Genomic DNA, 24,695 nt, shown 5'->3' with positions numbered 1-24,695 from the left:
TAGATAAGGTCTGTTGATTTGCAGATAGAGCAAAGATGGTCAATGTTCTATCTTATTATGTTACAAAGCATACACATATTAATGGTAAAAACAAATAAAATAAAACAAGATTTATTTATATCCCAACATTATAAATATTCCCAATATACTGCTTAGCAATAAAAGTAGATTTTTAAAGTTCACATATACATTTAAAGTACATGTATACACTTTTAAGTGGCTGACATTTATTAAATGATTATTATATTATGTGCCAGTTACAGTGTTAGCTCTGGGTATTGAAAATAAAGGTTAAATTTTTATTTTTAAATTTTATCAGTACTTACTAATTTTTCCATATGCATTACTTTTGCAAATAAAAGCTAATTTTAGAGTCAATATCAGGTTGCTCCTGGTAGGATTTGCTATTTACAAGTAGACTCTGTGGTTCCTCCTCTCCATTTGCAGCCTATTACTGTATTGGGCATGAGGTTTGGGAGCTCTGCCCTTTATTCTGCTCTAGCCTTACTGAAGCTTTTCTCTGCACTTCATAACATTTGCCATGGCTTTGGGGCTGAGTGTGGAATGTGCTGTAGAAGCTGATTATTTCCTGGGCTCCGTAATTTGCTAACAACAAATTTCATGTGTTAAGCAACACTAGCTTAATCTAATTCCTGTTCTCTTCTAAAAGAAGCTCTCTAACTTTTGAAAAGCCTATGCCTGGCTTCCCATTACTTCACTGTTTGTGGCTTTGACCTCAAAAGTCTCTTAACTACTTGAATGCCAGAAGCAGTTCCATCCTGTGACTGCTTGCTGCAATTTATCAGAAAGAAGGCTGTAAGTGCCTCCTCAGCACCCTGAATTGTCTCATTTTCCATTCTACAATGTCTCTTTTTGTGCAAGATAGAAAACTTTGTCCTTTCTTTCTTACGAAGTTTGAAGACAAGGGAGATGATAAAAGTGTGTTCACGGGGACCGAGCCTGTTTTCACAATGTCTGTCTGTCTTACTCCAATCAGGAAAAGTTACCCTGACAACCAAATAATTGTTGTTTTTTTAAAATCCTACTCTTTGTCTAATGTAAGTTTAGTCTCTTCTTATGGAGTTAGCTTGCCTCCTAAATTCCGAGAGCCCCAGGATTCAGTTAAGCCTGTTGATGACAGGCTTATTGTTAAAATTGCTGGAAACCTTGATCTGATTTCCTTCTCTTGAAGTTGAAAATTATCTGAATGTGGGCCTTCCACAGTTCCTATTAAATCTCTCTGTTTCCTTTGGAGATCACAGCCAAAGGAAAGGGACTGGCAATACAATCCTGAAGGTAATATTTAAAGAGAGTGATCCTTGCCAGGCAAAAAAGAGAGAAAGAACCACTAGAATCATGTTTTCTGATCATCAAGAAGGTTTTCTGACCACCCTATTGGTTGATCTTTCTGGGATATTGTGCTATTTCACCATAGTTTCCAGGGGAGTATTTTCCTGAACTGATTATGCTTATTTCACTTACCAGGAAAAGAGTACTCTTTTTATAATTCTAAACCTTTCTTTTTGAAAGCTACTCCCTTGACACTTAAATCCTTTGAATAAGACCCTAATTTAAATTAAAAAGAAAAAAAGTAATAGTACAAGAAGACTCAGCCAGAGCCTAAATTGCTGTCTTTTATTTCCTAGCTTTTATCTGCTATGCATCCCTATTCCTGATTACTGATTTTCCGTGCAGTTATTCGGATCCCATTACTCCTACCAGTTAATTGATTTTCCTCAACTTCAATTCAAATGCCAATTATTGATTAAGGGCAGGGTTGGCCCTGGGGAATAGGAAACAGAATGGTTAAAGTGAGGCCTTGATCACAACTAGAAAAATGACGTGGAATGTATGCCCTTTTCCAAGTGGTTGGTGACCACTTCTTTGTCTGAAAAAGTCAGCATATTCACTGCATTCTTTTTTTTTTTTTTTCTAGGCAACTCTGGCAGGGGGAGATGGCATTGCTCCCAAAAACAGTACAGCAGAATACTTGGGGAAAGTACCAGAAGCAAGTCTTCTTGGACATCTCACTTTTCTGCTCGGTAGATCTTGAGGGTAAAGAATCTCAGCCACCACAGAGACACATGCACCACCGTCTGTCATCTTGGGCTGACGTCATGACTCTTCTAAACACGTACGTGTCTTTATGGGACCCATGATCAAATGACTTGTACACAAATAAGACAAACTCGGAGATACAGATGCTATGTGAGACAACGATATCCCTGTGTTTATACAAATCATTTCTTAAAATTTAACAATTGATAAATATGACATATTGAAATCCATTATTGCTAATACTTTATGCCCATCAATACCGATAGTATTCCACACATACCAAAATGGAGTAGCAGGGTTCCTTTCTTCCAAGTGCCTCAGATATCACTGAAAAGTCTCCTAAAAGTCACAGCAGCCTGAAGGCAAAAAAAAATCTCCATCTCAAAAAACAGAGAAACTCTAGGAACTAATGTTACTTTCTTCCAAGATAAAAGGATCTGCCCCCCTAACTCTGAAACAGAAACCTGTGAAAATCTTTCTTTGTTGTGAAATAGGGAGCTCAGAAAGAATCCTCCCCATTCTCCCTCAAGGACAAGCCAGTCCTTAAGGAAATAGGAAATAGGGCAGAGGGGGATGTCAGAATGAGAGGAAAGAGATTAACTGTGCTTTAGTTTAGTTTATACCGTCCTCTGAAAATTCTCCTTCTTTTATTCCTCTCTCCCCCTCCTTAAAATGCCAGTCTCATAACCACTCTAAATCATCATTTTCATCTGATAGGAAAATCTATCTTGATTCAAGAGGATGTGAAGAAGTAGCTCGTATCAAAGAACTCTGCATTCCTTAGGGAGAATTCACCTCCCTGCTCTTTCCCAAAGCCACACACACTCACACACGTGCACGTGCATCCCCACACACTCACTTAGTCATTTATTTTTTTTCCTAGAGAGAGAGCTCGATCAGGTTTTTTCCTTGACCTGTCCATTATTTTTTTAGCAAAATCTCACAGAATAAAAAAAAATCTACCAGCAGGGCTCTCCATACCACCTTCCAATGCCACAGCAGCACAATTGTGAATGCTGAATGGATTGGCCATCCAAGAGCAGAGGTTGCAAGCAAACTTCAAAAGACCCTACTTGTGACAGCCAGCGTTTTAGAGTTAGAATTCCAGCACATTTTATTTTCAATAACCTACTGGGGCAGAGCACTGTGAGCCAGGATGCACAAAATGAAGCGGGAGAGAAAGAGACCAAAAAAAGTGAACAAGAAAGGGGAGAAAATAAGGCCAAATGATAAAAGATGCTTAAAAAGTGGGGAATTAAATATGATTTTAAACATTAATAATAACCTAAACAGAAAAGGGAAAAATAATTCGGCCTGCAAGAACAAAACAGAAGAATAGAAGAGGAAGTGGTTAAATTAGCCCAGCAAAAAAAAAGAAAGCTGGAACCACAATAATATGGAGACCTCCACTGTTAGCAATTTTGAGTGGCTGAAATCTGTGTGCTTCTTTCCACTTCCTGGCCTTAATGCCCTCTTTACAACACCAAGATCAAAAATAAGCAGTCATCAGACCATTAGTCAGCACTTCTAGTAGAACTGCATCAAGCATTAATCATCTCTGAAGAGGAGTTCCCCATTCTTCCCTTCAAAGCAACGGTTTTTAGACCAGTCATCATAAGAAAATTTTGAGTTTCATATTTCTGTTATTATAAGATAATTAAATTGACATAAAATCTTTGTTCAAAAGCCCGAATTTTTGTTTGTAACAATGTTCCTTCATGGAACGGGCTTTGAGGCCAATGAAGCCTGGGTTTAAGTCCCAGCTCTGCCAATTACTAGTTCTGTAGTCTTGAACGCATTTTTTTGAACTTCTTTGAGCCTCAGTTTCTTCCTACATACATTGGGGATTCTAAGAATTAAACGAGAAAGCCAATATAAAAAGACCTTTCTCATCTTTAGTATGTAATAGATGCTCAATAAGTTATAGCAATGATTGTCATCATATTAAAGAATCAATGCTCATACATATAGAAGGACAAAGGAGAAAGTCCTGGAGAAAGAGCGGCAGCAACAGGGGACTGGAAATGTGCATATATGGACAAAGAGAAAGGGCTGATATATGCATTCATGCGTATGCACGTGCCTGTGTATGTGTGTCCAGTGAGAGAGCAAAGTGCAAATGTGGGAGCAAGAAGAAAGAGAGAGAGAGAGAGAGATCCGACAGCAAGGATGGAGAAGAGATTAATGGAGAGTGAGAAGAAGGAAGACCCCTTTAGTAGTAAGGAGGGTGAGAAGCACATTGGGAAAAAGAAGAGAAATTTGAGACAAAAGCATGCAACCCACCACCAATTCCTAATCAAACGACAGGGGCCACCAACACCTGGGTGAAGTCCAATCACCTGGACAGCCGGAGAACCATAAAGCTAATAAACAGGGAGTTCTCTGAAGGCAACAGCCATGGTTCTGTAACCGGAGTAAACTTTTACGTTTTAAAGTATTCTTCTCTTTTTGTCTCCTTCATTAGAAATCTTCATACCAGTCTGCCCTAGGCAATGATTTGCCCAGAAGGAAGGTTTGAATTTATTATAGAAGGAGAACAAGAGTAATATTTGGCTTCTGTCTTTCAAAAAGTAAGTTTATGCAAACCTCTTGAAAAGAGATTTGCTAAACTCCTTTGTGAGGTCTTAGTATTTTAACAACCAAGCATGGGAAAGAAAAAAAAAAAAGTAACCTGTGTGTCATTAAGATTTAGCCAGGTGAAGTCAGGAAAAAAAGATGGGGTCCTTTGTTAGTGTGCAGAATTGGGGGGGGAAGCGGAGACACAGACAGAAGTAAAATGGTGAAGGTTGTCCTTATCTCCCCTTCTCCAGCCCTTCTGAGTTTGGCCCAGGTAGGGAAAGGTACACTAGGAAACCAAGGTTAACTCTGAAGGCAGAGCGGGGGTCACTATTGAAAAGACTCCCGTGGACTATAAAGAGGTGGTTTTGTGTGTGGCACATTCCCATACAAACCTAGGGACCAAGCCCCTCCTAGGCAGTGCAGCGTGGTCAGACAGAGGGATGGACAGAGGGCCAGAAATACCAAGGCCCTCTGCTCGTTAAAGGCAGGTTGGAGCCAGGGCTGGGTGAGAGGCCAGCCGGACTTCAAAGGGATCTCCAGCACCAGGGGAAGCAAAAATGAGGGCAGGTCAGCCAGAGCACACTACCGGACTTCGACCAAACCCAGCAAGGCCAACCACAGGCCACACCCACTCAAGCATCAGCCACTAACACCCCAGGGCAAGCAGCACTAAGTGGAAAAGGGACCACAGGCTGGAGGATGGCCAGGGCAAACAGGGAACCATGCCTGAGGACATCAGGCCTCCCCACCATCATGAGGTTGCATAATACCTCCGCCCTCCTCCCATGTGCTGGGCAAGCGGAGGAGGAAGAGCCCTAGAGACTGAGCATTTTTATCCAAAGGAGGCAGAACAGTATCCAAGTGGATTAAATTACTGATTGGGACTACATTTTAAACCAGGCATTTAGTTCATGTCGTTTTCCCTTCTAACCAGAAGGGCTAGTAAGGGCTTGGGAGGGAAGCCAGAATAGTATAGACTAAATAAAGTTCATTTTTCTGTACATCCAAGTAGTAATGTAGATTAAATTGTGCAATTCCATCACACATTCTTTCTTTGGTCTCATTTAAGGAAGGAGTCTAAGCGCAAGACATAATTGTTGACTAGCAGAACTTCTACAGGGAGGAATTCTTTCAAAGAGCAGGACTGTTCATCCTATATGATCTTTAGTGGGGAGGATCAGTGGAGGACGAAAAAGAAGAACAGAAACTGGCTGTGGCAAGGATTTTGTCTATTTTATTCACTGCTGTATTGGCAAGACATGGAGCGTAGTGGGTGCTCCATAAACACGTGTTAAATGAAGGAGCAAATGAACATGTGTTGGGTATCATATATCTCATGCCGGGCGTTGAAAAACAGGATCCTATTTTATTCCCACAACAGCCTTTGAAGTTAGTGTTGTTATCACTATTTAATGGTAAAGAAATGAGTTCAGATAGGTTGAAGAACTTCCCCAGGGCCACACAACTAGTAAGTAAATATGTGGTGGAGACCGGATTCAGACACAGGCCAAACTGACTTCTGCGACTTCTCAATGTATTTCCTCCTATGGAGAGAAAAACCTTCATATAGAAGAAATTCTGATGATATCTCTGTCCTCCGCTTTATATTACAAGAGAGACCGTGATGTGTTCTGTGGTGACCAGACTCTCACTGCAAAAATGATCCTTCCTGCCGCAGTGATCATACCCCAAACGGTGACACTGGTAGTGTGTCGGTTGTTGTATCGAAGTCAAAATGCTAATAATTATCTGGATAGAAAGAAATCACAAGAAAGTAGACAGAACCATGTGGGAAACCAAGACACAATCCCAGAAAAAGGAAAGGAAATTTAAAAAACAGGAAATCATAACCTTAATCAGTACTTTAACTGAAATAAGCATTTTTAATGTCAAAAGAATCTTTGAGCTTTGTGTAATCAAACAACAAAATGGGCCAAATTGCATAAAATAGTTCTTTCTTGGGTTTCCAGTGACGTTACAAACCACAGAAAAACTCCACCATGTATTTAAATTCTAGCCTGTTATTTTACCCTCTGGTGGGTTGTTTGGTCAAAGGCCACCATCTGCATTGACATTTGCCACGCCCTTTGGCTTTGATCCGCAACTCCCTCTAAATTCGACATTTACATTGCTGCACAAGCAAAATCACTGTAATTTCAAAGACTTGCATTCCATTTATCCCAGTTATAAAAATTAGCAAGCCAATAGCCTAAGGGTCTAAAGAAAACCTGGCTGGATCTAAAAGAAATGAAGCTGGAGGCATAAAATTGGAAATATAACCAGCAATGATCACTTTCGATCATTGCTCTGGCTAATATAACTATGATTTCAAAATAGTACAAGAAAAAGAGAAATGGCTAGGAGTCAGGAGCAAGTCCTTATTTCTAAAATGAGATAGCTGGACAGGTTAATCTCTAAGGTCCCTTCTAACTCCATGTATCTCTATCTATGACCATGGGTCTGGGGAAGTTTTCCTGGCCTCGCTGTGTAATAAAAAAGCAAAGCCCCACTTCACTGGCCACTGGCTAAGTGGAGGAGATAATTAACCTAATTAGCCTCAGATTCCTCATCCTTAGGGGAGAGAGAGTAACAAATACACCCTTCACAGAATTGTTGGGTAGAGCTAGTCAAAAAGTGGGAAAGTCAGACTTGCTAATACGTTTTTGTTTTGTTTTGTTTTTTGTTTTGTTTTGTTTTGTTTTGTGTTTTGTTTTGTTTTGTTTTGTTTTGTTTTGTTTTGTTTGAGACAGAGTCTCACTTTGTTGCCCGGGCTAGAGTGAGTGCCATGGCGTCAGCCCAGCTCACAGCAACCTCAAACTCCTGGGCTTAAGCAATCCTACTGCCTCAGCTTCCCCAGTAGCTGGGACTACAGGCATGCGCCACCATGCCCGGCTAATTTTTTCTATATATATTTTAGTTGGCCAGATAATTTCTTTCCATTTTTAGTAGAGACAGGGTCTCGCTCTTGCTCAGGCTGGTCTCGAACTCCTGACCTCGAGCGATCCACCCGCCTCGGCCTCCCAGAGTGCTAGGATTACAGGCGTGAGCCACCTCGCCCGGCTGCTAATGCGTTTTTTTAAGCTTTTAATTTTAAAAGAAATGTTAGAATGGGAAGAAGTGGGGAACCCACATTTGGAAAGTGCCTGGTATGCAGCATACGATGGGCTTGTTTGATCTTCCCATGATGTTGCTACATTGTGCAAGATGGTACCTTTTAGAAGTGTTGAGATGCCACTGTCTCTGTGCCCATCACCACCACACAGTGGAAACTCAGGAGCTGGAGAGGGTCCGTCAGACATGTGGTAGCCTCCAATGATCAGATATGCCAACCAAGAAGTCTCCCCAGCCCCTCAGTCCCTGAACCTGAGCTAGCCTGTCCCCCCACTCCACCCGTGCTTGTCACACTCCAGGCCACCGCAAGGAAACTGCTCCTTTGTGGGATTGATTTAGCACTCACAGTGGACCAGCAAGGGAACAGCTCAGCCATGAGAATTCAGTTGTTCCAATTTATATCAGGTGACGAAGTAGGATCCCTGAGGTCAGGTATGGCTACTATCGTGTCACATTTGGCCTGTGTAAGATTGTTTAACTGAATTAGTTACCCAGCATTTAAAAACCAGGAGATTACACCACAAAACCCTTATTTTCAGCACCCTTTGGAACACCTAACAACACTGGGCCCACATTCTCAGCTGGCAACAAAGGACAGGAGTAGGATAAAGCCTTCTTCACTGAGTCGGACGTTTACTCTCAGGTTCGTCGGTCCTTACCTGGCCCACTTCACTCCAGTAAGTTCTCTACCTGGTTCCTAGGCATAATTGAGCACAATCGCTGGTTCAGAACATCTAAGCAGGTAAGGAAAACTATATCTGAGTAGTCTAGAAAAGCTTCTGAAGGCTCATCAACTGCCTGGGTACAGCAGCCTCAGGATTTCAGTGGCTACTTTGACATCTATCATGAAGCTGATCTAACAAGGGTTCTATCCTAGGGACCCCAGAAAACCAACTGATGGATGCACACTGGCTGAGTCAGTGCTGGGGCAAACAGGCTAGAAATCATCACAAGACCCTAACAAGGACTAGAGGCCAGACCAGAAGCCCTGTTCTGATATTGTAATTGCTTTTCAATTGCTCTGCCATGCATGGTATATAAAATATCATTTTATAATAGATGTTAATTAACCAACAAATATATGGGGACATTTCTACAATATAAACAGATATTTCAGCCTACTTAAAGCTGAATTCAAAGAGTGCTTCCCTAAAGTAAATGCTTTCTAGATCTTACAATTCCCTTCAATAAAAATACACCCAGTTCCATGGAAAACACTGTAAATCAGAGATCCTGATCTTAGCAAAGCTGAACAGACAGATCCTTATTTTCCCAAAGCCCATAAGTTGGCTCATTTCAGTGAAATAACTTTTGTTTCTCCCTATTACCGTTTCCTGGTATACGATGGTTGTCAGCCCGAATGCCAGTCTCTGAACCACGTCCTACTTGTGGGAAAGGGCTTGGTGTACTTAGACTTTTATGTTAGTTCATCCCATTAAGGAGCTTATGCTTTGTTTATCCTTTTCTGAACCTTGGCAGGGACTCTTCATTCTCTTACAAGTTAAGTGAAAAGCAAAACTCTGCCCTGGGCTGTTAATGATTCCTAGTGAGAGCCATGAAATGTGAATGGGGTTCATCCTAAGAGATTATGGATTATGCAAGTAGGCAGCCACAAAATCCCAGGGACACTCTACCAGTAAAAAAAATGGGAGGCAAAATTGCACCCTCAATTCATGCTCCTCCTTAAATTTGCCAAAAAAGAAAAAAAGGAATTTGGCAAGGGGAAATGACGCTGCCAACCTTATTTGCTTTAGCCCGGGTGTTACAGCCTCTGAAATAGGAGTGAATGCTATGGATTTCCTCCAAATAAAAGAAAAAAGTTCATGGTGTGACATATAAAGAATGTGGGTAGTTTATAACACAGAGAAACTATAGTAATCCCTGATGTCTAAAACTTCTTTTGTATGGAATACAAAATCCTCTTTTTCCTTTAGATAGATTTAAACGAAAGTAGGGAAGAAGTAAGAATACTTTTAACTACAAGAAAATGTTCCGATTACTTTGCTTGAAATAGCAGTTTCCTGCCAGTTACCAGTGCATTCTTAATTGATAATGAAATGCAAAGCCTAATGCAAACTTACTGTGGTCACCCAGACACACAATTCCATGTGACTCATAATTCTGTAAACCGCCAGCAACATCATTGGCAGTGCCAGAACTCAATCCTGACATGACGAAAGGCAGTTGTGGTAACCTGAAAACCGCCCTCACCAGGAAAGAAATCATAGCATTTGATCACAGCATGACTTTTCAGTAAAACTCATCTCTTGTGTGCTTTTTTATCTTCAATGTTTATTTAAGTCTTCCAAATTCCCCATACGTTTATTCTATCCATTAGGCAAAAGTTAGGTAGAAAGAATTGTTTCTCATAAGAGACTCCAATCATTAAAGAATTAGAACAATCATATATTGCTCTTAAAAATCCACCTATCTGAAGAACAAGAAAGTCTATTCTAAAACAAAAAGAAAAATAATTGTCTGTTCCTTCAGTTAAAAATATTTTAGGTTTTCAAACAATGTTGAACATTGCATTGAATTAATACCTTTATCCTAAATTTTTACTTTAGGGAGGAACTAGTTAGTTAATTCATTCCTTTTTGGAGAAGACAAAGGAAGAATTGAGCATTTTTTTTCTAGTAGGAAATCTGATGTGTTTCTAGGTATCCAAGATCCCATTCTACCAAGCCTCCAGTAGTTAGCTGCTCTTAACATTTAGGTATTAACACACAAACTCCAGATACATGCTCTAGTGCCTTGATTTGCATTTAACCTAGACTTTGTGAGAATACCCAACACTGATGTTTTTACAAATCTAATAGGAAATCCAGGTGAGTGCAGAAAGATACCAAATAAACAATCCTAGAAATCAAAATCTTCTCGTTATCTGCAGGCCACATAAACCTCAGCAAGGCTCCTGTCCCTACGTTACCCTTTCAAGGACAGGACAGTGCAACCCATGTATCTCCTTCACATTTATGTTGGTATCAAGCTCAGCAACTAACCTGGCTATATCAAATTCCTTAGAAAATCAACAGAGAGCAGAGACTTGATTTGACACAAATTTCCTATGATGTCTAAATCACTTTAACATACTTTAATTTTTGGTAATTAAGATCACAATTCAAAATCACTGATTATGTAAAAAAATAAATAAAATAAATAAAAAGCCATAAAACGCTGAATGAGCATAGTTTTTAAAACAAACATTAATAAAATGAATATATAAAATGAGACGATGTATATAAAACTGCTTTTCAAACTGTATGTTATTATATGGGTTTTTTTGTTTCTTTAAATTAGGAGGTCCTTGTGGCTATGTATTCTAAATTCCCTGTAATTCTGCAACTCCTATTATGGTGCCTATTCTAGTATAAATATTCAGCTGGAAAAAGTATTGACATAAAGTATTCTGTTAATTGAGGCAAAGGATTTTATTGATTGAATAATCTAGCTAATTCTCTGATACCCATTGCACGTGTGAATGAGAATATGAAAATCTGTGTTTTTCTAAAAGCTGCCTTGGCCAGTATCTAGACAAGGAAGAGAAACCAAGAACTATTTCTGCAGGTGGCCACATGAAGCTCACTGAAGCAGGACAGCATGTGAGAGCTAACCACCACTTCTGGTACTAGGAAAGATCTGCAGAAGCTTGGTGAGAAGAATCTTCAGGCAAATGATAGTTAATGTCTTTACAAGTGATTTAGCATAAGTCTTCTCTTATTTTAGAACATAACTTTACTGGTGACCTAAATATGTTTTTCTCCAAAGTGTCTAGACAGGAGCAAGAGAAACCCTAAAATTAGAAATAAATGCATTCTCCTTTGCACAAAACATTGAAGTCACTCATCGTCCCCCCACTAGACCTTATGTTTTGAGGAGCGTTAGATCTGGTAATGGTGAGCAGGTATCTGAGATATTGGCATTCTCCAGGGTCTTCCTCATGAAAAATGGCACACAAATGTGCGAAGACCAGATCAGATTCAGGAGGGTTAGCGTACAAGACTCAGGTGCAGAGTTTTAGGGCTGCTCAGGGAGTTAGCCCCAGCTCCCTGGCATCAAGCCGTCACTGAGCATGCAGCACGCAAAAGACCTCCCTAGGCACCTCTCTCAAGTCCTCTAGATGATTTGCAATAATGGCTCGCCATTAGATAAGTCTGCTTATAACTATTTGATCTTTAAGTGCATGTGTCATGTTTCCTTTAGAGTTGTGCATTTTTGCTGCTTTTGTCTTTCATCAACTTGTCTTTCAAGTTAAATAAGGACACCACTTAAAGCTTATTCAAATGTAGACTTCATTTGCACATTATAACCCAAGTGGTTCCACCCAGCAGAGTTCAAGGTGGTGCTCTAGAAAGAAAAGCACAAGCTAAGGTGAGATAGAAACTAAAAACAATGTTGAATGCTTTGACTTCACAGAGTTGCTTCTTTATCACATGGGGCCTAGAACAACCTGAAAAATAGAATACAAATATTGACATTTACAGCAACATCCAATAACATAAAGAACTTCTCTCCATTCCAAATATGAGTGAGTTATTTGCCCATTATTCAATTTTAAGTTATTTAGAGATTTCAGTTAAATAAAGGCCAATGATGAAAAGCTGTCCACATCAATCATATTTGTTACATGAAATTATTTTACACTGCTAAAAAACTCAATATACCAGGGGAAGTGTAAAACAATGAGCAAATTCATAGGGGAAAAAAACAAAACAAAACAAAACAAAACACTATTTTTTGCCATACCAGGATCCCTGGACCCCAAAGGGAAGGAGTCATTGAAGCACCAGAGCTGGGGAAATGAATCCTGCAAATGCTATGAAGGCAGGGCTCCTATTAATGTTCGCCCCTATACCCACAGCACAGAGCACAGGGCAGGCATTCTCGTTGAATGCTCAGGTGGGTGGCTGGGCGGGTGAAACTTTCACGAGGTGTAGGCGCAGGAAGCATGAGCCACACCAGTGCTTCCTCCACAGTTGTTCTTTCTGCCCTGGTATCAACAGAGTAGCAGCAAGGTGCAGCAATAATAGGATTAGAGCTCTAGGGAAATAGAATAAGCAACTTACTATCTCCTTTGCTCCTTGTAAGCCCAGGTAACATTGCTCCTCCTTTCCTACTTCTGTTCCTGCTTTGAATCTTATCAGCCTATCCGAGGACCAGCGCAGCACCTGAGGCCACTTCACCTCGCTGCCCGGTTCCTCCCAGAGGTGGCTGGAAGAAGGTATCCTTAGCAGGGAAGAGCACAGGCAAACAACATACCTGACTGCAAGCTTGTAAAACCCACAGTAGCATAAGCCTGTCTTCCATAACCTATGTGTCTCTGCCCATTACTTCTAACAATGCTGTGCTTATATCCAGGGCAAGTGTTATTACCTGCCTGAATGCCTTTTATAGGTTTGGTCAGGTGGGTCGTGGTAAGAAATGGTTGGGCACACTCCAGTTTGTGTGTCTCTAATACTAATACATTTCCATAAACTTGCAGTAAATAAAAGTCCAGTCTTCACAAGGTTATTTACAACCCACCACATATTCCTAACACTGAAATCTGAATGTCAATAAACTTTTATTGTGACAGTTTCATTACATCCCTAGACTCTTCCAAGACACAGAAATTCTTCAGGGATTACAAATACGAATAATAAGCCAAATTCTCATCCTATAGAAGCAAAGAATATCGTCAGGTCACAATTATTTAGCATTTTAATGTTTTTGTTCTGAGGCATGGGACAGTACTTAAAGACCATATGTTCCTTTTATGGAACACTTGGGGACTTTTGCCACATTCTATTGAACTCCATGGAACCTTCCCATAATTTCACAAAGAAAGTCCCATGTAGCCCCCATACTCAGAAGTGAAAGACTAGCAAATTGACTTTTTTTTTAAATTTCAGGTCTTAAGAATATGATTGGATAAGTTTAGACAAATATGCACATCTGAATAACCCATGTCTTAAAAAATTAAGATATAGATACACTAACAACCCAGAAAGTTCCCTCATATTCCTTTCCACTTAATCCCCTTTCCCCAGGCAATGGCTGTTCTGATTTCTATCTCTATAGGTTAGTTTTGCCTAATGTCAAATTTCACATAAGTGGAATCATGCAGTATGTTCTCTTTTGTGGCTGGCTGGCTACTTTTACTCAACATAGTAAGTTTAAGATTCATGCAAACTGTAGCAAATATCAGTAGTAGTTCCTTTTTTCAATGCTGAACAGTATTCCATTGTATAAGTTTACTACAATGTGTTTATCCACTATTAACATAGAAGCTGCTGGTTGGGTACATAAAGACATTTCAATAAAATGTAATAAATTCCTGTTCGTTCAAATCTACAGCTCATACTTGGCTTTTGCTAATGGCTATACCCAGAGCTCACTCTGATTTTTAATCCTTCAGTCCTCAAAGGGATGAAAAAAAGGACACGGGGAAACAGGAACCACTTGAGAGTCTAAATCCAAGAAGAAAGCATAGGGAACAAGAAATAGGACATATTAGGGGAGCTATCTTCTACATAAACTAAAATTGCTCTGTCCTGAATCTTGTCAAAGGTTATAAAAAGACTGAATTAAATGTAGGTCTAATCCCTCATTATTATCTTCCTCCTTATCTCTCCTAGCTCTTTTGACCACTGGTTAAAATTTTCTTTTTCTCGGTGGACAATCTAAAGGCTTTTAGTTATTCCAGTAAACCTTGCTTGCTTGAGTGTCCTGAAAGATGACTCTAGTTCCAATTAATATAGCAGTGAGGGCAACAGCATATATAAAAAAGCTTTTTGAATCTTTTTCCTTGGATCCTGTGAAGCACACATCAAAAGAGCAGGAAGGAAGATTGGAGGAAATTATGTAATTTATAATGATTTCTCGTCATCAAGAATGTGTTCTGTCCATGGGGAAAGAACAACTCTAATAGGTATTACAAAGATTTCTTCTGGTTATCTGTGATTCCTCCTTCAAGGTGTTTATAACCTATTTAGAGAAAATACAGACAAATCTGGTCTGGAAATAAATAAAATCTAGTTTGATCCAATTAGTTAGGTATCTGCAGGAAACAATACCATTCCAGCTGAGGAGTATGGGACAAGTCATATAAAAAAGAATAACTGAACATAATACAGAGATTACACCAACTCATTATTACAAATACTATAAACATTGTACAGTGAATAATGGTTCCTAACTAGAGACTAATTTTTGAGCCGATAACTATTTACAAGGTCAAATCTTTAATAGTTTCATAGGTGGGATATCTTTTTAATGGGTTACTCCAGTACTATCCCATGCTTCTTAACTGAAAATGGGATTGCTAATATTCAGAATTACTTGAACTTCAAGTCCTCACTTTGTAGGATTTCCCGATAGAGCCTAATACTTTCTGTGAAGTTGTTCTTTCAGAGTAGTAGCTCCCAAACAGAGCCACATTTCTAGTGCCTAGAAAAAGTGATAGATCTCAGTGAAGTACTTTAACAGAGTCAGGAAAAGTCAAAATCATATAAAAAGGGCAATCTAGATTAGAAGTACATAAGGATATTCACAAGGAATGTCTTTTAACACAGGCAATGTCCACAGCAGAAATTAATCCAATTTGAATAGAAGTAAAATTAAAATCTTTATAATAAGACTTTTTACATTGGGGAAAAATTAGAGATGCCATATATCACAACTGAAATGCTGCTATTAATAAAATAGAATTCAATATCTAATGAACATGAATGCAAAATTTCTATTACTGTTAACTCCTTTCTAATAATATCACCAGATTAGCTTTTATTAAAGAATTCGAGTTTTCTCCTGATAAGGAGACTTAAAAGCAAGAGTAAGAGTTTGTCTTATGTAAGATTTTTATTTAAATGTTCTGTAAAATTGTAATCACATTTAATGTCAGTGGGGGTAAAGTGTTAGGTGATGTCATTTCATAACTTTCTGGAGTATTTTGAGCCAACTGAACTTTTTACAAGAATATATCAAGTATTGTCCAGGTTGTCTGCTTTACTCCTCTTGAAAAACACTACACGTTTTTTAATCAAAACTTTATGTGTGTGTATTTTTATATAAACATATAGTTACTGAGATTTTTTTCTCATCCTCACTTCTCAGAATATACCGAATTAAAACCAGATATTCATGTTGGGATACAGTCAAGTATCCCTTCAGCTTAAACCTTGGTTTCGTGGCCAGAACTGGTACCCTGCCATACATCTGCCCAGAAAAACCACAGTCCATGACTGTCCAGCTCTCTTGGAGTGAAATGCACTGCCTGGGGTTTCCAGTGAGAAAGCACATCTAATCATGGGGTACTGTGCTCACCAGGGGCAAGTGAGGCTTGTCCTCCCTGTCCCCAAAGAACTCCCCATTCCCCATGGTCAACAGCCCTATCCCATTTTCCCCCACATCATGAGTCACCACTGTGCTTATGAAGATAAGTCAGTTGTGAACATTTTATCTGTCACAGAAAAACACAAAATGGACACACTTTTCCATTCTGCTTGACTCGGTAATGAAAGCCCTAGGAAGTGAGTGTAACATGAAATCATTCCTTCCGCCTCAGCAGACAGATGGAGAGAGACATTCCAGTTTGTTTCCAGCCTTTTGTCTTTGGAGCATTTTTGGCATTTCCTTCAGGAAGCTGGAGGTTGTGACCTAAGGTTTCCTTAGCGAACGTACTTCTGTTTCCCACAGTTAACCGTACCCAGAAATGACATCTACTCTATTAGGTGAGGTTTATCTCTGTGTCCCAACTGTGTCCTGTGCATATTCAATGACATTTGAAAGCACAAGTTCTGCAAGTAACAATGGAACTGGAGAGCCAACCCACTTACTTTAATCCCCCAAAGATGACAATAATATCGAAACAAGAATTAACTATTACAGTAATTCTGTGATGATGGCAAAGTGCTTTGCTTTCATTTTGTAATTGGAGACATTAATGACTGGGAATGTTAAAGCTTTCAGATACTATGAACTGAAAGTTTTCAGATAAAAGGTGCTATGCTACTCAGCTCACATTCTACAACTAACTACTTCATTAATATTGTATACTTGTATATGGTTCAGAAGAAAGGCTGGGAGAAGCCAAGACAGTGTCCTGAAAAAAATAAAAGGATTTATTATCTCTCATATTCATACCCCTACTTCCCTAGCATGTCCGTGGAAAGGCAAGAATGTATGCTTTTTTGAACTTATCATTGAGTCTCATAATTTAAATTAGCTTTGCAACCTCATTGTTGTATATTAGTTCTTTAAAAATCCACGTTTTAGGACAGAATTTTTGTACTTAATTTAGTTTGACTTGAATGCAATTTAAAACTCAAACAATTACATTTACTTGCCAATGTGGTATTCAGAAGGTTGGTGGTTTTAATCTCATTCTTTACTACTCTTCAGTGTTAACTTATTGAAGTTTCTCTTCCTGAAAAAGATAGAGCGGTTTCTAAACAAACCACATTCTTTTCACACCCTAGTTAATCAAGGTAAAAATCCTTTAAAGAATAAGAAAAACTTGCCCTTAACTTTGATTCCAAAGAGTCACAAAGTCAACTAGAATGTCTCAATAATTATTTTTAAAAATGCTCTTCACAAAGGGATCTTTACAAAAAAATCAATTTATTAATGTTTAAAAGTTGATAAAGCTATGTGCAAAATGACCCACAAAAGTCAGAAACCTATTAAATACTATTTTTTTAAACAAGACATTTCTTGGTTTAATTGCACTGAAAACCATGCTAAAAGACAGTAATATATTTTTATTCTTTGTAATATTTATACATGTCTTCAATTATTATCTAATGAACAGCTGAACTGAAAAACTTGTGGTATTCCCTATCAGTTAAAGTAATGCTTTTTTTAAGGGCACAAGAGGGTGGTATTTTCTTGAGAAATACACATTCAATGGTGTTAACACAGGTTAGAAAAAAATCCAATAAAATGATCCCCACTGAAACAAATACATTCAAAAATCATAAAAAGTACTTTTCACACGACAAAATACAACCATCTGGTTGCTCGAAATGAATCACACAACACTCTGAAATAAACATCAACAAAAGTGCCAAAGACAGATGTTGTATTCATTAGACTAATTCATTAGGAAATCTCCCTTGGTTTACAAAAGTTAACTCTGTGAGTTTTCACCTTGTTTTGCTTGTTTGCTTCCCCTATGACACCAAGGATCCTGGCTGGTATCATTTAGATATAGTGGAATTCCTTAGGCAGATTTCAGCCACAGTGAACATGAAACTGTAACACATTTCACTGAAAGATGGTTTTTCCAAAAAAATCAAAGTGCCTTCAGCCAAATTCAAAAAATTGATCCTGCTTACATGGAAACTTTGGCCTCAGCAAATGAAAATTGCTCTACCCCTCCAAAACCTCCTCCACCTCCTCGCCGCCTACCTACTCCAGGCAGCCTACCTGCTACAGATGATCAGGAAATGGACCGTGCTGCAACTTCAGGTCTGATGAGTGCCAGGTAGTTAAAATATAAAGTAAAGGAATTTTCAGGAGGGAGGGTGGGACACGCAGGGCATCCCTAGAGAAGCGGAAGTGCACGCGCTCACTTGGGTTTGAAACTAAAGTGAAAGAAAACATTTTCTCCTCAAAGCTCCAGACAGACAGACGCTTTCACGTGGGGATATCAGTCTTTGAGGGGGGGCCCAAAGAACCCTTCAGGAGCTTGACCATGCTAGACCTTTGGCTCAGTGCAAAATCAAAGCTCCAAGGGGTGGGGGGAGGAAACATATTCCAGGCCGGGGCCTGATCTCCACCCTTCCCAGTGCATTGTTCGCAGGAACTCACTACCCACCGACCCCGGCACCACCAGGCTGTTCGTGTCCTCCCTCCGGCTCGCAGCAGCTCCTCCCCGGCGGCAGGGGAAGCCCAGAGATTTGTTTCCCAAACGCTGGGGTGGTGGGCGACCTCGTAAGAGCTCCAGGTGGGTCGGCAGCTTCCAGTCTTAAGAAGAAGAGTTGACGTTTCCAGAAGACATAATGGTCTCTGGGTTGTCCCCATCGTCCTTCTGGGGGTGGGACGAGTTGTCCGACTTACTGCGGCTGAATTCCACGCCCGCGACGATGGGCCGCTTGACTTTGCCGGCGGCGTCTCCGCCGGGGCACTTGCAGCAGGACACGATCCGGATGAAGGCCCTGCGCATCTCCTTGTTGGTGAGAGTGTAGATGATGGGGTTGGTGCCGGAGTTGAGCACGGCCAGCACCAGGAAGTACTCGGTTCTGAAGAGGATGTCGCAGGTCTTCACCTTGCAGCCCACGTCCAGCAGGAGCAGGATGAAGAGCGGCGCCCAGCAGGCGATGAAGACGCTCAGGACGATGATGACCGTCTTGAGCAGCGCCAGCGACTTCTCGGAGCTGCGGCTGGCCTTGGAGACGCTCTTGCGGAAGGTCAGCCGGCGGCTGCGAGTCCTGACCAAGGAGTAGATCCTGCAGTAGAGAATGACGATGGCGAGCAGCAGCAGCGTGAAGACCGTGGTGCAGAAGAGGATATAGTGCTTGTGGTAGAGCGGCAGCACGGTGGAGCAGCCGGGCAGCGCGCCCACGCAGTTCCAGCCCATGATGGGCAGCCCGCCCAGCGCGAGCGCCACCACCCAGCAGGCGCTGATGAGCAGGAAGGAGCGGAAGCTGTTGCTCCCGTTGTGGAGCTTCATCTTCAGCATGGTGATGTAGCGCTCGATGGCGATGGCCAGGAGGCTGAACACCGAGGCGGACAGCGCCACGAACATGCTCCCTTCCCGCAGGAACCACTGCGCCGGGGTGAGCTTGTAGGTGGTGGCCCCGGACAAGAGCAGGTTGGCGATGTAGGCCACCCCGGCCAACAGGTCCGACAGGGCCAGGTTGCCGATGAAATAGTACATGGGGCGGTGGAACTTCTTGGTCTTCCAGATGGTCAGCAAGACAAAGATGTTCTCCAGGATGATGAAGCAGCAGATGAGGATGAACACCACCGAGGTGGGCTTCAGGCCGTTCTCCTTGTCTGCGCTGATATTCAGCTTCCCCGTGTAGTTGTAATGCCGGACGATGATATCATAGTTGACATAGTCGGAGACCGAGCTGCGGAGGGCCTTGACCAGCGGGATGCTGGTGGACCCCATGGTGCCACACGGTGTCCCCGGGAACCCGCGGTGGGGTGGGGGGTGGCGCTTCTCCAGACGGACGCTAGAGGGCGAGGCCGAGCGAGCCTTCGGTCGCTGCAGGGGTGGTTCGGTGAGAGATCCAGGCTTTTTGTGTAGCTTTTCCTTTGGCTGGAGAGGGCCTCGGAAACCGCAGCCTTAAACAAGTCACAGAACAGAAAGTCAGGGGAAAAGCCACCGCACACTGGCATAATTCATTCTAGCTAAGGCATTGCTCCAATTCTGTTGTCGTTGTTGATTCGTTTTAGGGAAACTTGGGGAGAGCTCACGGAGAGGGAATTTTTTAAAAAAAACATCTATCATTTCTTGCAGAAAAGAAAGAGAGGAAGAAAACGCAAAAATCTGCCTAAACGCAAAACTCCAACTGGACCAGATGAAAACTCTGTCTAGAGTCATATTCACTCCAAGGGAAATGGGAAACCTGGGAATGAGCGCCCCCTTTTACTGCACTCTGGCCCTCTCGCCCCACTCCCGCCCACCCCCATCCTCCCCACCGACCCACCATCCCCCCAACTCCGACTTCTAGCGGGGAGAGTCTCTGAAGCAGCCGCCAGCTCAGCTGCGTTCTCAGCACCGGCCCACGGGCTCTCTTCCGAAAAGACCACAACTGCCGATCTGAGGGCGGGACGCACTTCTCTGCCTCCCACCTCCGCAGCCCCCAGCTCAAAGAGATGAGCACCTCCCCCTGATTGCCATGCAAGAAATCACATTTGCACGAAAATTATTTGACAGCGTAAGTCGTTTGGGGGGTTCTATTAATAACTCTCTAGGAGCAGATGTGCTGAGGGTCCGAGGGCGCGGTGAGGTGTGGGCAGCCGGGCCCGCCCCGCCTGGCGGTAAACAGGAAAGCTGAGCGCCTTCGGTGAAGCAACTGCCTTTTCTTTCTTCTTCTTTTTTTTCCCCGAAAGCCAGTGCAAGTAAATTTAAAGGTATTCAGTGAAAACCATTCACGAGAGATTGCAGCAAATCCCAGAAGTTTCGTACATTAACTGATTGCATAAACATTTTTAGTTTAGCCAGAGCACACACGTAAAAGAGAGAAGTCATACCACTAATGCTAACAATACATGCCACCACATTTCTGATTTCGAGTGCAAAACCACTCTCCAGAAACTCACATTACGGACCTTGGGTGTCTTGCTAAACTTGCGTGGGCAGTTTTATTTACTGCGGTTCCCCAACATGTTGCCTCCTCTCATGGAATGATAAAGTTAGAAAGGAACGACACACGGCACTGTCAGCAGAAGTGTACTTTTAAGGTGTTTAAATGTTTCAAGGTAATGCAGCAATGTGAGAAAAATGAAGTAATAGAGGCAGGACAAATTCCAGCGATTCCCCGAACAGCAGGGGCTGCTCACGCCAAAAAGCTCCGCATTCCGCCCCCGCCACCCCCCCCCCCCCCGCTAACTCTACGCTGTGCTCGCGGGCAGTGCAAGTTTAAGCCATTGCCCCTACCCCTATAGTCTTTGTCTATAGGAGTCCCAAAAATGAGCTCCTTCCCTTCTTCTCCTCAGACCTACCGCAGCCCCCACTCCCCCCCGCCCCAGTCAGTTCTACAATTGGGAATTAACCCTTTCCCAAACTCCATAAATCACCAGTGCCCAAGAACAAACCCATCGAGTGGGGTTCGTTCCTTAGTAGCCCAGATGCAAGTTTTCAGAGCCCAGAGACGGATGCTTTCAAAGTTTCTGTATGCTTTGTTCAATTTAAAAATTCGTTTCTGACACCAAAGCCCTCTCGCAGCGGGGCTCCCCGAGTCTCCCCGGCGCCCCCGGCCCGCGCCACCCACGGCCCCCTACCTCGCTCAGGCGGGGCGAAGCTGCGTTCGGAGAGCTCCGGGTCTGCACCGCGCGCTCCGCATCTTGCTGCTGCCCCCGACTGACTGCGTCGTGCTCTTGCAAACTTACTGGAGCCGGGTCCCCTCCCTCCGCAGCGGTGCAGTCCAATGGCCTGTCCCGTTCTCCGCCGCCCGCTCCTGCCAGCAAAGCGAAGTCGCCTAGCGCCGCGCTAAGGCTGGGTGGCTTCTTTAGGAAGAGACTGGGAGGGGTTAACGCTTTAACCCCCCGCCCCACGCCCTCCGCCTGCGGCTGGGGGCTCCCGGATCCGAGCTGCTGAGAAACACGGTCCAGAAAAGATCTGGGGCAGAAAAAACAGAAGGGGCGGAGCCTGGCAACCCTGGATTCTAACGTATAAATCACGGCCCGCGCCCAGATGTCCACCGCGCCCGGGCGGTGGGAGAGGACACTCCGGAGCCCCGGGAAAGAGAGGCGGTGGAGACCCTTTGGAAACTTTTCTCCCGAAAAGTCTTAGCGGGCAGAGGACGACCCGGCGTCTCGCAGCGCACCTCCCTGGTCCCCTAGCCCCGCAGCCCTAGGAGGATCCGAGTCCCAGGACTGTGACCGGGCGCCCCCGGGGCCACTGTGGAACGGGCGGGGGAAACCGGGGCTCAGGGAGTCTCGGCTGCGCTCCGGGAAGGAGAGGCAGGGAAGGGGCTGCGAGAGGTACGGAGTAGGCGAGCGGCCCGGGAGGGAGCAGGGACTGGGGGGGTCCTCTGCTCGCTCATCCCTCCGCCCCTGATCCCGGTGCTGCCTCGAAACTTGCGGTCCGAGGGGCAGAAAGCGGCTTCCCCAGCGCGCACAGCGACGTGGGCCGGCGCCGGCCTTGGTGTTGGACGGGGGTTTCCCTCGCTCAGCCGGGCACTAAGTCGGCCGTTTGTCCCAGATTCTGGCCAGTGTGTGGCCTTTGAGGAGGTGGGCTGCTGACGGGGCCTGAGAGATTTAAAAAGCTTGGGCAGCTCAGGAATTTCCAAAGGGGAAGAGCCGCCCTGCCCGGCTGTGGTGGGCGCCCCTCTCTCACCTTCTACTTGGGAGGCAACTCAAGGGTCCCCAAATCTCAATACTTGCACCTCGCCCATCCTTCCCTTTTGCCTTGATGCTACTTAAGAACGGGAGGGTGAGAGGTGGCCTTGGTCATGACTGCCCGAGCGGCAAGGTCAGGGTACTTCTGCCCCTGCCCTGCTGTTTGTTACAAAGAAGGCTTCCACCCGGTCCCTGGTCGCACTGCCTTACCTACCATCCCGGCAGATGTGAACTCAAAACTTCCTCCGCTGTGCAGTTTCAATTGATAGACACACCCTGTACCTGAATGACTCAGAAGGAGGCTGAATGAATAAACAACAGACCCCTGGCTTCTGGGATTTTATGAGTTTGCAAAAAAAAAAAACCAAAAAAAAAATTAAGTGACAGTTAATTCACACATATCCGCATATTCAACAACAGTAAGTTCATACCATGTGGAAACTAAGATAACAGTTCTCTAGACTTCAGAATAGACCCTGACTGTGTTTGAGGACTTAGTTCACTTAAAAGGGAGAAGATAGTGTGTCTACCCAGTATAACAAAAGTGAAGATTTGGCAACCCCCCGCCCACAACCCCCGCCACACACACACTAATTTATGAGTTTTTTAAAGGGAAATAAATTAATGTGAATTTGGCACCTGGTCTGTGTCAAGCATGTGATAGATTAATTTAACACTATTGCTCTGTGAAGCAAGCAAGCACTGTTGCTCATTTTATTGTTGAGGGAAATGTCACTCAGACAGCTTAAGTACCTTGTAGATTTCCCAGCTAGTGAGTGGCAGAGTTCTGTTCTAAAACGTAAATACTGCAAATGCCTTGTCTCCTAACTCAAACACCATGAGTCAATGAACAGTTAAGGGATTGAAATGTATGTTCCTGAAGGGAAGCAGACCTCCAGATTTAAAGTTTTAAATTTGTACATCTCAACAACATGCACATAAAAGTATTGTGATGAATGTCCTTTTTAAACCATTCATTTTCTGTATATGTATACAAAGTGTATACATATGTATATTAATGAATGTTTTGGGTTTGTTTTTTTTAAGAGACAAGGTCTAGCTCTGTTACACTGGCTGGAGTGGAGTAGTAGCCAGATATAGCTCACTGCAGCCTCAAACTACTGGGCTCGAGCGATCCTCCTGCTTCAGCCTCCCCAGTAGCTGGGACTGCAGGCGCAGTGCACCACCCGACCCGGCTAATTTTTTCATTTTTTTAGAGACTGTTTCCCTATATTACCCAGGCTGGTCTCGAACTTCTGGGCTCAAGAGATTCTCCCACCTCAGCCTCCCGAGTCTCTGGGATTATAGGCATGAACCATCACACCCGACTTTTAATGAATGTTTTCTCAAACCTCTCACTGCCTGCCTGTGATATCTAATGTAAGGTTGTACTCTTAGTATTTGTGTGCCAGATTGTAAGTGTTACACGTATTAACTCATTTAATCCTTACAATGACCCTACAAATTAGGTAATACTAAACAAGAAAACTGAGTCCCAGACATATTAAGCAACTGGGTTAATGTGGAATACACCCACAGACAGGCTGCAGACTCTTAACCACTACTCCAAACCACCATGATAAACCTCAAACAGGTTAAAGAATTTCATTGGGGAAATCAGTACTTTCCTTGTGAATACCATTGGTGAGGACAACATTCAACATTGATCCAATGTTTTGAAGAGCCCAAATACTTTGCAGATAATTATTTAGTGACATTCATTTCTAGTGCACATCTAGGGGATATAAAATGTAGAAGACCCACTCAGGCAAAATCAGAAAGTAGGCAAAGCTGTTTCCAGCAATGACTTCCCTGCCAATTCCACGTCTCCAGTTCCCACACACATCTCTTCCCATTGCTCTCAAGAGAGGCCCTAAGAATTGCATCCTCAAGCTATCTACTGGCTGCCAGCCCAACTCCCGTTCCGCTGCTGCCTGGAAGCCAAGCCCAGTGTTCCTACCTTATTTCTCATC

General features: G+C 42.8%; 1 protein-coding gene across 5 annotated transcripts in view; it reads right to left on the bottom strand.

Annotated features, from left to right (window-relative positions):
* The window catches only part of S1PR1 (sphingosine-1-phosphate receptor 1), an 88,467-nt gene that overhangs the window by 17,216 nt on the left and 46,556 nt on the right, over nucleotides 1–24,695 (bottom strand). For 2 of the 5 annotated variants that reach the window (XR_006734026.1, XR_006734022.1), the window contains exons 9-10: nucleotides 21,664–23,024; nucleotides 2,339–2,414 (exon numbers count right to left, since the gene is read on the bottom strand). Coding sequence is in view for 2 of the 5 variants with exons in the window: in XM_045546648.1 (XP_045402604.1) it covers nucleotides 18,677–19,825 (1,149 nt within the window). In the remaining 3 variants the exon portion in view is untranslated. Of the gene's footprint in view, nucleotides 1–2,338; nucleotides 2,415–17,309; nucleotides 20,002–20,366; nucleotides 21,215–21,663; nucleotides 23,875–24,695 lie in introns of those variants that run through there. The other 3 variants (XM_045546648.1, XM_045546649.1, XR_006734025.1) reach the window with 3 other exon arrangements.

The sequence above is a fragment of the Lemur catta genome, chromosome 3, assembly GCF_020740605.2.
Source record: "Lemur catta isolate mLemCat1 chromosome 3, mLemCat1.pri, whole genome shotgun sequence".
Lineage (NCBI taxonomy): Eukaryota > Metazoa > Chordata > Mammalia > Primates > Lemuridae > Lemur > Lemur catta.
The sequence above is the reverse complement of the archived record's forward strand: the minus strand, read 5'-3'. Positions and strand labels throughout refer to the sequence as shown.